This window comes from Clarias gariepinus, chromosome 4 (assembly GCF_024256425.1).
Source record: "Clarias gariepinus isolate MV-2021 ecotype Netherlands chromosome 4, CGAR_prim_01v2, whole genome shotgun sequence".
Lineage (NCBI taxonomy): Eukaryota > Metazoa > Chordata > Actinopteri > Siluriformes > Clariidae > Clarias > Clarias gariepinus.
Window position 1 is genome coordinate 30707873 of NC_071103.1, and position 13992 is coordinate 30721864.

At 38.8% G+C, this 13992-nt stretch overlaps 1 protein-coding gene across 1 annotated transcript in view; it reads right to left on the reverse strand.

Annotated features, from left to right (window-relative positions):
• The window catches only part of LOC128520847 (microtubule-associated protein 4), a 76193-nt gene that overhangs the window by 43287 nt on the left and 18914 nt on the right, over window positions 1-13992 (reverse strand). Inside the window, exons 2-3 of the mRNA XM_053495267.1 lie at window positions 9302-9483; window positions 6547-6603 (exon numbers count right to left, since the gene is read on the reverse strand). Coding sequence (XP_053351242.1) covers window positions 6547-6603; window positions 9302-9476 — 232 coding nt within the window. The 5' untranslated portion in view covers window positions 9477-9483. The remainder of the gene's footprint in view (window positions 1-6546; window positions 6604-9301; window positions 9484-13992) is intronic.

Here is a 13992-nt window from a genome sequence, read left to right on the forward strand (position 1 = left end):
AATGACTAAAAAACTTTTCATCACTAATACAATGGATATAAAGTCTACACACGCTTGTTAAAATGCCAGGATTTATGCTGGTAAAAAAAAAAGAAAAAAAGAAAAAAAAAAGCCCAAGATAAATAATTTCAGAACTTTTTTCATTTTAAAAATTATTTGGTTGCATACAGTAAGTGTGCACCCCCCCCACAATTGGTGATGGGTTGAGAATGAACCAGTCACATTCCAACTCATGTTAAATTGTCAAGACAGTCTTTCCAGTCTTTCCAGCTTTTCTAGTAGGATTTTCCTAACATTTACTTAATTACTGAAAAAGCAATGTTCTACAAAGAGCTTAAAAATCCTCAAAAGGATCTCTCATTGTTCAAAGGTGTCAAGAAAAGGCTATAAAAGAATACCCAAGGCATTAAATATACCCTGGAACACAGTGTAGACAGTCATTAACAGGATACGGCACAACAGGGACATTACCAAGAACAAGACGTCCCTTTAAAATTTATTAAAAGACAAGAGAGAAACTGGTCTTGGAAGCTGCTAAGAAGCCCACAACAGCAGTAAAGAAGTTGCATGAATTTCTGGCAAGTACTATCTGCCGTACCCACATGAAACATGGTGGTGGCAGAATCATTCTCTGGGGCTGTTTTTTTTTTTTTTTTATCAGGAACTGTTGCTTTAATCAAAATGGAGGAAATTACAATATGAACAGTTCAAAACACCAGTCAATTTTGTTATGAAATATTTAAGCATCTGCCAAAAATGCTGACGATTAAGAAGAATTTCACTTTTAGCACACATCCAAATCAACAAAACAATGGCTTCACCAGAAAATGCTTAAAGTTTTAGAATGCCCTAGACCTGAATCCAATTGCAAATCTGTGAGGTGACCTGTAGAGCACTTTTGCAAAAAAGATAAATCCTGCTGATAGGCTCCTGCCCAAAAAGACTGTGTTGTAATAAAATCAAAAAGTGATTTAACAAAGTATTAGTTTGTCAGGTTAATAGTATCAGAAAAGATTTATCATGGTTTCTTTTATACATCCAAAAAAAAAAAAAAAAACTATTCATATCCATGGTACATTCAGAAATCAAACAGCAAGAGCTGATAAAACAGGAAACCATGCTGCATAGGAATAGAAATCATCATATTAGACCTAAGGGCATCAGATTGCAGTGTTAGACACGCAGCTGTTTATGTAAAATCTGCAGGGACAGGGAGCTGACCCAGGCAAGGATAACAGAGTCATTACAGTCATGTTGAAGGGTTTCAATAAAGCTTTATACAGAGGTTAGTAAGAAAAAAAGCAAAGGCAGTTAGAGATACAGTAAGTTGTTTTAATATCACGAAACATTCTTTTGTACTCATGTGATCGATTTATATCATTGGTATAGTGATTTGCACTTGCATCGAAGTAATGGTGGACAAGAACGGCAAAAGAAAGAGATGTCTCAATATTATGATACATATTTGCAGTACACTGTATGGAAGTAAAGGAGTGTATGAATATTTCTAGGGGACATTTAATGGAAAGAAACATAATCCGTAGTAGCCATTTTGATAAACAGTGTGGGTGAGGAGGATCCTGCAAGCTGGGCAAAGGAGGACAAATGCGACATCAGTGTATGTGTGTGTGTGTGTGTGTGTGTAACAGTACTCTGTCACTGCCAGACATATCAGATTTTTCCCCTTAGATACAATGCCCTAGAAAAATCCTATTCCTATTCTGTCTATCCTAAAGATACACAACAGTAAAGGCCATGTTGGAGTTACAACCACTGTAGTGACTACAGGCACATTTGTATTTTTTTGTAAAAAATATTTTATGCTGGCTTTTCATATGTTCATATATGATGAGTACTATGATAAGTATTTGGTGAAGAATGAAAGCGAGTTGGGATACACTATAGATTGTCTCATGTATTGGGCGTCATTTACTAATCTTTAAGTAAAAGTTGAGTTGAGATATTTTCTAAGGCCATAAACTGAACCCCATAAAAGAGTCAAACTCACACAAGAACTAAAATGATAAAACGATGACTAAACAGTGAAAGAATGCCTCCTAAACGTACTGTTGTACGTAACACAGCTCTGCCACTGAAGGACACCAGTTGCCACAGACACACACCAGATTCAATGCCTAGTCCACCCCTACACAGGTAAGTTTAAAACACAACTTCTTTCTCCCTCTTTCGTCGTTAAAAAAAATCTATAATTGAAAATGTAAAATAATCAAACCATGCTAACCATGAAGCCATGTTGACCAATTAGAATAAAAATAAAATAATAATAATAATAAAAAATTGTCACAGAGGATGTCATAAGCCAAAACGTCCTCTTTGTCCTGTCCATACATCAACACTCAATATGGAGTTTCTACATATATTTACCATGAAAGTAGTTTTAAGATAAGTTTTAAGATCATTTTTTTTAAAATAACTTTGTACATGTGGACAAGGCCTATGAGTCCCAATTCCTTTCTCTCAATTTAACAACTAATCTTATGTGTCCTAATTTATGCGTCTGATTTTTATTATTTTAACTTCAAGTCACACTAAATGTGTGCAATTGAAAACTCAGGTCAACTGCAGTGCAATCGGTGACGATTCACCTTAGTGAGTCTCCTTATCAATAGTTTTTTTCCTATCACAGGAAATGTAAAACTTTTACGCCTAATAAATGAGTCCCATTGTGTGCATGTGTGTTTAGTTTCATGTCTGATCTCCTTATGGTAAGATCCTATTGTGTTTGCTCTTCCTGCAGTGCACAAGTCCATCATGGGAGACTAGTAAGAAAGAAGGAGTAGGGGCCGTCCCACAGACTTCAAAAAGTCGTCTCTCTGGTGCACTTGCTGCGTTGCTGCATGGTGAGGTGGCTGTGTGTGGTGAAGACAGGAATGGAGGCGCTGGGCTGGGAGGCAGAGGCAGAGGCAGGTCTAAGCCAGTAACAGCAGCAGCAGCATCAGCAAAGCTAATCCTCTGGAGCACATGATGAGGGGTAGAGGAAAGTGGAGAAGTGGCAAGGATGGAGCAGAAAGCAGTCCAAAGACGACAGTGATAAATGAACAACCAAGGCAGGTGTGTGGAGATACAAACAAAGGATAAAAATATGGTAAATGAGGAAAAAAAAAATGACAGAAGGGGTTTAATGAAGAGGGTTCAGTGAGAGAGGCAGTGGGAAGAGAACAAAAGTGCTGGTTAGTAATTGATCACAGGATCAGGTGTCAATCAATCCAATCTATTTCACTTCCCTTCAATTCCCCATGCGTCTTCTCATGCAGCATGCACAGCCATGCAGAGCCGCCTCTATAACAAATGAGAGCATGCAAAGCACAGCAGAGTGGCTCTGAAGCACCAACCACAGATGCACTGGTTACAGAACAACTACATTCTCTGTCCTAAATACTGCATGCCGGAAAAAGACTCCGTTTTTAAGGCACATCTTGTGCTATGGTGGTAAAAAGCAAAGGCACCGCAGTGCCACCATTAGGAGACTGAAACTAAAACATGAAGTGTGATGGTAAATTCTGTTAATTGCTTATTCTTAATCGTCTTGTGCAAAGGTTGATATATGAACATGTCTGTAGAATTAGCGACTAGCGTGATGCCTGGACTCTCGGTGTTGCCTGTTTTATGCACTGACCTCAGCATACAGACAGGCTAGACCAAAGCAGACAAGTGGGGGTCCTGTCCTTATAACACACTGTGGCACGGGCAGTCATGCTGGCACAGCAGGCAACGTCATGCAGTACTGCTCCTCTGACTCACCCTTTTGACAAAACTTTTTACTCTTGCATGCTAGATTAGATTTGGGTTTGAAGGCCAGCTGAGTTATTCCTGTACGTGTCACAAGGTGGAATATACAGTAGCTGAATTCGATTACGAAAAATGCCAAGGCTGGCTCAGCGAAAAAGATTTGACAGGGCAAATGCACGAGCTCGCAGTCAGTAACAGTTACATTATAGAATGAAAGTTTGGATTCAACACCAATTTTTAAAATGACAAGCTTGCACTTTTTGTGATATTTTGTGCTATTTTTAGACACGCGTAGTGTCATGTAGTTCTGTGCTCTATTATGTAGCACTGCTTCATTTTACTATGTACTGTACTTAAAGTATATGACTGACATTTCAACCAAGCCTCTCTGAGATTTAAATGGTTACAGCAGTGAAAATCACAAGCCACCCTAATTGAAGTTATTAGGTTTAGCTTTATTTATTAAAGCTTATCTGATATGCCACTCAAATTAAATCGATTTACTCCAAACTAAAATACTCAAAAACAAGCATTAAACATGTATCTTATTAGCACAGTATTATCACCTTGACTAGAACTTGCCTATAACTTTTATGCTATTGCTATATTAGAAATTGGCTAGTTTTATACATACACGCACACAAATGTACACTGTCGCAAAAAAAGTGTTGTTTTATGAGATATTTTAGCATCCTTCACTTTGTCAGCCAGGTACTATTTAGGTGATTTCTTGATTCAGCAGCTCTGGCAGTAATTAGACATGGGTGCAGCAAAGTTACTTTTTCACATAGGGCCAGGCAGGTTTGGATGTTTTTTCCCCTTAAATTAACGAAATCATCATTTAAAAACAGCATTTTGTGGTTACTCGGGAAGTAAAGTAAACTCGGGAAAGTACTATCTCGGAGTAATAGTAAAATTTGTTTGGTGATCTGAACCATTTAGGTGTGACCAAAAAAAAAACAAAAAAAAAACAGGAAGAAGCAAATACTTTTTCACAGTATTGTATAAATGTATAAAGTGTTGTGTCTTCCACAGTTTTGACCTGTACAGTGTCACATCTCATTACATGTTACTAAGTCCTCTTGATCATAAAGATGTAACGGACATTTTAAATAAGTCTAGGACAGAGAAAATCCCAGCCCAGCAGAACAAACATATAGGAATTGTTGACCTGTAGAAAAGCAAAGGTCTCAAATACAAAAGAATCGGATATATTCTGTGAGAGAAGAAAGAAAACAGACTGTCTATTGATGTATTACTTATTTGTAATATTGTGAAATGTTGCCTACTTTTGGTCTTTTTTACACTCTTACATGACATTCTTGTACTTCATTAGGTATCCATAACGATTTGCAAAGGAGGCCAGATTAGACCTGAGCTCATTAATGTAACATAGTATTAGAGCTGCCTGTCTAATACCGTCCCCCTCTTCTGCTGCTGAAAAAGGACTGAGCCAAAGACACGTCCCCAAGACCTCTGAGGATGTATCTGGTACAGTAGGACCTCTGTGGATGATCCAGCACATCACACAGGTGCTTGATTTGGTTGAGATCAGAGGAATTTTAAAGCCTGGTTAACAACCTGAACTCTTTGTCATGTTCCTCAAACCATTCCTGAATAATCATGGCAGTGTGTCAGGACGAATTATCCTGCTGAAAGCAGCCACTGCCGTTAGGAAATTCCACTGCCATGATCTGCAGCAATATTTAGGTAGGTGGTACAATTTAAAGAAATGTACGCATGAATCCGAGAACCTACGGTTTCCCACCAGAACTAAGACAGGCCAGAGCATTAACCTGCCTCCAGATAAGCAATGCACAAGCTCCCATCACATGATATAAATAAAATGTAAATCATCAGGTCCTGCCACGTTCTTCCACTGCCCCATGGCTTCAGTTTTTTTGTGCTCACATCACCACTGTTGACACTTTCAGAAGTAAACAGGGGTGAGCATGGGCACAGTGCCATTATGCAGGCCCATACACAGGAAGCTGAGATGCACTGTTGTTGACAATCTTTCAATCACAGACTGCGTTAACCTTTTTAGTAACTTGCGCAACACAAGCTTTTTTTGTAAAAATCAGACTAGTAAACTAGTTCACAGATTCCCATTCTTTGGACCACTTTTTTAGTAGGTACTAACCACTGCATTCTAATTACACCCACAAGATCTGCTGTTTTGCAGATGCTCAGGCCCAGTCATCTAGCAATCACAATTACGTACTTATCAAAGTCGCTCACAGTCATGTACTCGGCCATGTTTTCCCACTTCCAACACATCAACTTTGAGAACTGACTGTTCACTTTCTGCCTAATATATCCTCCCTGATAGGTGGAAATCAAAAGTTTTTTCCTTTATCTGTCAGTGGCTGTCGTTTCACATCCATGCAGAATTTTATGGCATTCTGAGATGCTTGTCTGTAACATATTGACATATTTGTTGTCGACATATCAGCCTAACAGATCACTATACTAAAAGATGCTCATTATTATTTTAGGTTTTCTAGCTTCTTCTAATTTCTTTAAATAATATTCAACCAGTAAACTTCTACTGAAACGAATCATGATGGGCACTATAATTACAACAGATTAGGATAACATAAACCACATGGCACTATTCATGCATGCAACCACCATTTATTGTTCCCATCAGTCAAACTGTAGACAGCAACATTAACTGCAGCAACAAATGAAATACGAAAAGGACATGATGTGACGCTATGATGAAATAATACAACAAAAGTGCAACAGCAAGTGTACCCAGGGACATTAGGGATATAATTTGATGCCTCTTACCAGGTTTGGGTGCCCCTTGGGCATTCTGTTCTCCCTTCTCCAACACTGCACCTGTTTCTGTTTATACACACACACACACACACACACACACACACACACACACACACACACACACACACAGGAGTGCATCACTACATGACTCAACACTACAGAGCTTTTAAATGAAACTACTTGATTCCAGTCATCTGACACACACACCCCGCTCAACCCCTGAAGCTTCAGACTGTACAATGACATAGCTAAAGAATCATGAGTCTAGATTTAGCTCTTAGATCAGAACAGAAATAGAGACTCATCCGCTAAGCTATTTCACAGAGATCTACAAAATGCCTGTTATGAGGCATCACTGCTCTGCTTATTACTATTATTAACATGAACCCTAATACAGCAAACAGATCTCATATTTGGACAAAAAAACCTATCAGAGCATGACTGCGTGCATGGCATGAAGCTCTGAAGGACATCTAAATTGTTCTGAAGGACATAATCGCGAGGAAATTAGCAGTTCACAGTAAAGAGCACGGCAAACTGCAAGTTATTTAGTCCTAATACAGCAGACTGTTGTAACTTGTAACTTTAAAGCTTTTAAATCTATTTCCTTGTTTGTTTGTTTTTTACATTTTTTATTTTGGACTACACTGCTCTCGAAGCTCGACCAAGTGAGTCACAACACAATGCACCTCATAATACACCATTTAAACATGAAACATTACGCCCCGGATTGTGTAGGCTCCACTTGTGCCACTGGGACAGCTCAGTCCCCTTGGGCATGACTCCACAAAACCTCCGTGGGCGTGCTGTGGTGCCTGGAACCGAGATATTAGCGGCAGATCCTTTGTGTGCTGTGGGTTACAGGGTGGGCCTCAGTGGATTGGACTTGTTTGTCCAGCATATCTCATTGACGCTCCATCGAATTGAAAGCTGGGAAATGTACAGGCCAGATCAATTCTTTGCCTTCTAAGCCTCATACACAGCATGGCTGAGATGTTCTGGGTGTTTTGATATCTTTCTCTCCAGGACAGCATTGACTTTTACAGACGTTTGTGCTACATTAGCGGGGTTGTGTGGGATTGGACCAGACAGGCTGTTCTTTTGTCTCCATAGGCATAGATGAGCCTCTGCGTGCCCATGATCTTGTCACCAGTTTACTGGGATATCATTTTATAACCATAAATTTCAATTCACCAGAAGGTGGTGTTAGTGATCTGGCTGATTGGTCTACTAAATAAATTTCACTAGCAATTGTCTTGGCTGAGACAGTTTTCCATTTTCTGACCCCAATACCAGGTTTTGTATCACAAAGATGAGTTGTCAAACATGTTGCAAGGCTGTAATGAAATATCCTTCAAAAAATATCTGTGGAGTATTCAGCAATTTCAGACAAAATTTGTTATTTACTGTAAATCCATCAGTAACAAAAGCTGAATTACTTCACAGTAACAGATACAGCCATGAACAAGGATGTTTCTAAACGTTTCTAAAACACAAGCATCCGGTTTACAAAGAGTCAAAGATACCCTCTTGCATAAACTCGGACCGCAGGGAAAAGGTTCACATGGTTATGTGATGATGAATAAACTCTACTCACATCCAAACGCTAATTAAAAATTCCAAGCTAAGTTTATTACACACATTTTGAACACAGATCTAGCAGATATATCTGCTATGCAAAAATTATGTGATTTTTTTATTTAAAGACATTTCAATTGAAATAAACATGCGTGAACATTGTGCAACTTTACATACAGTGTTTTCCCACATAGTATACTTGGGCCTTTGTAAAAAAATCTGTCTGGGAGAATGATGCCATTCGTGATTGATTAACTAGTAGTTGACACTTCCCTCTCACGCTACCACTTCTGCGCCTGATTATTCTGCTAACACGAGAGCAGAGAACTGAGAGGCAGTAAATGCAGAGCTGCTGTAAAAAGAGTAAGAAGGGTGTACTGACAGTCAAACATGCTTTGCAGCAGAGAAACACAGTTTTACACGGTGAACGGGTCTTGTTTAAAAATAAATAAAAACTTTCTATATAAAATAAAGTCCTGCTGGTGTGAACTGACATGGGAGGCTTCAGATATCAAACTGTAAATTTGGGTTTTGTGAGATGTCATGTAAAACCAAATTTATTACTACTTTTAAAACATGTAACTTTTACTGCTACGTCACATATATGCTACGTCATATATATATATATATATATATAAATATATTATTTTTTATTATTATTATGTTTTTGGTGACAGAAACAACTGAAACAAATCAGAAAAACACATGATCTGATGGGTATGTTGTTTTATTGGATGAAAGTGAGGGGTATGTTGGATCCCTTTTTTTGGGGGGGGATTTTCCCCCCGATTTTGTTCCTAATTTAGTCGTGTCCAATTCCTCCCCGTCACTAGGGGGCTCTCACATTAAGGCTACTACTATCTTTCAGCTGGAAGAGGTCGAAAAGACTATCAGGTGTTTGCTTCTGAACCACGTGACGCAAGACACCTGCATCTTTTCGAACTGCTCACTCACGCCCCGTCTGGGGCGGCGTAACACACTTGGAGGACAGCGCTATCTGCTTCTTCCGCTTGCGTGAGCTTACAGACGCCACTGATTGGCTGTAGAGCCAGGATGCAAGAGGTTTCAGCATCACCCGGGAATCGAACTTGTGATCTCCAGATGATAGTGTGAGCACTTTACCACTTTTACCACTATATATTTTAATTGAACATTTTCCTGAGTCCGGGTCATGTCTGCAGCTCACCCTTTTCATCGTCATCTCGTAGTGGGATGTAGTCTGCCTTGTCCACCGTCTCCCCGACCTTGTCCTCATAGGCCTCCGCCTCCAGCGTGGCTATAAAATCCCTCTCCACTATGTTCTCCTCAACAGATGGGGACACGCTGTCAGTCAGAGCATCGCTCAGTGTCAGGTCTGCCATCCTTCTGCTGAAGAACACAGTGTGCATGTTAGATAAGACAAATAGTCAAATAATGTGCATCACTACATTTTCATGCCCGACTTATTTGTGAAAGCAAAGAAATACATGTAAACCAATCTTGTTGCTTATTTTTTCTTAATTTAAAATTCGGAGTAAAAGGTACAGCTTTTAAAATTTGCCACATAAATCCAAGTACAAAAACCAACAAATGGTCTTTTCAAAAAGGCTGGAGCCACAAGAGGGCAGTATTGGAGGGTGAAACTGAAAGCATAGATTCTCTATGCATATTATCTTCATGCATACAATACGACCTAAAGAAGAAAAAAGTTTTTACACTCATTCTTTATCTTCATAAGCCCTAACAATTCTTTTTTTTTTTCTTTCACCCATGCATTCTCAAGCTTTCATCAGTTTAAAATTAGGCATCAGAGAAAAAATTAAGAATGACGAAAGACTCCACGCAGGCTCACAAGCATCTAGTTGAATTAATCTATCACATTCCAACCATCTCTGAATCCATATCCCTCCCCATCCAGAGCAAAACCGAATACAGACAAGGTTAAAACAACACTAAACATAATCAAAAGTCCTCTTATAAGACTCACACTTCCTCTTCTGTCAAGCAGCAGGCGAATAATTGGGCTATTTCTGAAAACAGTGAGTCGAAACTTTGCATTTAGCCCAACGATTACCACATCAAAACTAATCGCACTCTCTGTGACCCCTGTAAACATAAATACTGCTAAGAAAAGGTCAATTAACAGGAATCCAGCTAAGCACTCAGAAGACCTGCTTTTCCCCCCAGAAATGACTATTACACACCTAAGCAAGCCTGCCTATGCAGAAATGTGGCATGTGTTCCCAAATTGCCTGTGGAGTATTCAGCAATTTCAGACAAGATCTGTTATTTAAATCCATCAGTAACAAAAGCTGAATTACTTCACAGTAACAGATACAGCCATGAACAAGAATGTTTCTAAACGATGTTTCTCTGCCTATGCAGAAATGTGGCATGTGTGCACTGGAGTGATGCACCCTGGAGCAATGCAACAGCTAAAAAATAAAGTAGTGTATGTGTAAAGTTATGGAAACAAAAACACAGTCAGGTGTAGACGGGCTCTGTACTGATGCGTGACTCAGGACGATTTGTCCTCTCAGAGGAAAGAGTCGTTTGCAAATAAAGACACACTTCGATCCTGATAAGAGTGGTCTCTTCCAGGATGACGTCGGCACCACCAGCGCACAAGGGCTCGCTGAATGGTTCGATGCCAATGAATATAATCTAAAATATAAGTTCAACATGGGCCTCATTAACAAACTGCGTACGCATGTTTCTGTGCACTGAAATGAATCTTTTCTAATGCAGAAGGATGCACATTCAGTTCCACTTAACTTCAAATTAACTTCTGGGCCGGGCGCACACAATAACCCCTAGTGGTAGAAAAATGTAATAGTCACGCAGAGCTTATGTGTCATGTGCTATGTGCTATTATATTAACATAATTGAAAGAGAGATTACTGATTTCAGTACTGACACAATGCAGATAGAGGCTTGGATAAAAGGGAAGGAAAAAAATCTATTAAAATGGCATTTAAGAATTTACTGTGATTTTGTCTTGCTTGAAGATTTACCTTTTTTTAAAAGAACCGCATACTCCATACTGAGAGTAAGGAGTGGATCATCAGTTGATTTCCCTTGCACATTGTAAATTTGATCTCAGTTATAGTGCTTTAACTTGATGAGGATTTTTTTTTTTAAGAGATTAGAGATGGTACTGGTATTGTTTCACAGATCTATTATATACACAGACTGTTGCAGGCGATGCTTTCATCCAACTATGTGTCAAATTATGACATAACCTACCTTCATTCATCTCTCATTGCAATATATTACATTTTTAAATCAGCAGAGGAGAAGACTTAAAAATGGCTTAATTTTCATGCCATCGAGCAAGCTGTTCCCCATATGTTGTAGAATGAGGGTGCTTCTTTATGCAAATCAGCAATGCCAAGTGCATCTAATTAAAATGTGCACGAGATATCAATCAATATAGCATACAGCTTTGCATATGCACATTTGATCGACTCCAGTAATCATGTGTATGGGTAGCTCTTTTGCACAAATTCGGTACTTGCTTTATGCATGGCTTTATACGAGAGACCCCAACATTCTCAAACACAGTAAGCACCCCGCTCTCAGCCCTGCTCAGTTCTTCCATTTTCTGTGGGGCGTGGCTCAGCTCGTTTACACTGACACTGAAATGACATTACACTGACATGAATATGAAGGTGTTTGAGGTATAAAAGAAAAATACATTTGAGGGGAAGTATGCCTTCTAATTTCATGGTCTTTCCTGATTTTTTTTTTCTACATTATAAAACAATGCTAAAGGCATCCACAATATGCACCAATCTTCATTGAACAGTTGATAATGAGGTGTGTCTGCTACTTATGTCCTGTACAGCCTTCATGTTAATTGGTGATTTTTAAAGCTTGTAACAGTAATGAACAACTTCTCTGCAGGAGAGGTCAGTTTTGGTCTTGCTTTCCTTTGATGGTCTTCATAAGAGCCAGTTTCATCATGGTGCTTGATGCATCTTTAGTTATTTCATAGTGTTTAAAGTATTGTTCTACAACATAGAAAATAAATAACTAAACAAAAAATAGACTAAAGAAGTGAGAAACTTGTGTGGTACTGCATGTTAAATTGCTGGCCCTTCAATGCTGCACCCATCAGTACAGAATGTTTAATAAATATTGTGACTCAATAAATATTGTGACTCAATAAATATAATGCAAATGAAGATCTGCTATAAAGTTACCCATAATAGCAAATATTAGATTTCAACACTGTATTCCGCCCAAAGGCAAATGAAACTGTGCATTCTAATTTAACTCAAACGCCCGAGACAGCACAGGGCATCAGTCACAAGCGCACAGAAAATCAAATCATCCCGATGAGGAACAGGAAGACAGGAAAACCAAAACCAGTATTCAAAAGCCAGTGTAAATCCCTCATAAGCAAAACAGCCAAGGTAAGCAACTTGCTGGGGAGGTTAACTTGATTATATTATTAGAAGCTTTAACCTGTATTTTGGGTATTTCAGTATGTGTGTGAAATCATGATGCTTTTAGTCGAGTCTTTTTTGTCTTTCATCTATTCCCTTTCAGGGGTCGCCACAGCGAATCATAACCTAACCTGCCTCCACCTAACCCTATCCTCTGCTTCCTCTTCTCTCACGCCAACTAACTTCATGTCCTCTCTCAGTGCATCCATAAATCTCCTCTTTGGTCTTCCTTTAGACCTCCTGCCTGGCAGTTTCAACTTCAGCATCCTTCTACCTATGCTGTATGCTTACAATCTCTGCTCTGAACATGTCCAAATCACCTCAATCTGGTCTCTCCGACTTTCTTTCCAAAACATCTAAGATAGGTTGTGTCCTCTTAGTGATTCGCATCATTTGATTTGGCAAATGTTTAACGTCGGATGTCCTTCGTGCCACAACCCTCTGCATTTATCCAGACTTGGGACTGGCACAAGAAGACACTGGATTGTGTCCCCCTGTGATGAGTGACTTGATGGATGAAAGAAAGAAAGATTAATAGTGAACGGGTAGATTTATAAAATTTTGTTTAGAAAAACGCAATACAAACTAAATATCAGCAGGGTATCATAATCACGTCCTATCGTGCAGCCCTCTGTGATTTCCACCCCTAGTAAATAAGAAGGCAGTTGAATCGGCTTAGATCATTTTCATACTAAACAAATCACCCAATGACCCAATCCTGACCACTGGATTTATTCTGGACTGAAGTTCGGCCCTGCTGATTTACAAAATTCTTTGCTCAAAAAGCTTTTACATCTCAACACCTAAATGATTTATAGATATGTATCTGAATTAGCAACTTATACCACATATGAGTATAGATCTATAATCAATTAGATACTGTAATGAAAGAGGATCATACAGTAGAGGATAATTACAATTCAGGAACTTGTCTAGGAGGTTAAAATTTGGTGTATGTTATGGCAAAAGCCTCATTTACAAAGATACAAATGTACACTAAAATTGAAGCATTGGTAGAAAACAAATAACAGTAACACAGGACATAACGGCTTCTGAAGTTGATCATTTCAATTCAATTCTTAGTGCTTTTAGTAATGGTCATTGCTACAAAGCAGCTTTACAGAAAGTATGAGGAAATGTGTATAAATTATAGTTTATAGTATCAGATTGTCCCTGATGAGCAAGCCGGGGGCGACGGTGGTAAGGAAAAGCTCCCTGAGATATTACTTATGTCTGGCTATCGTCTTTATTTTCTCTTGACACTGTGCCAGCATGTTGAGCTTGCATGACATTTATGCCACCTCTAGCTATGATGATGTATTTAACCTACAGTCCTTAAATGATTTATACTGTTTTCTTTGCACATAAAGTTAAGATTAACCTCAACCACAACAAATGGACATTTATAGCCATATAGTTACAGTCTTAAGACCATTCCATAGGTCCA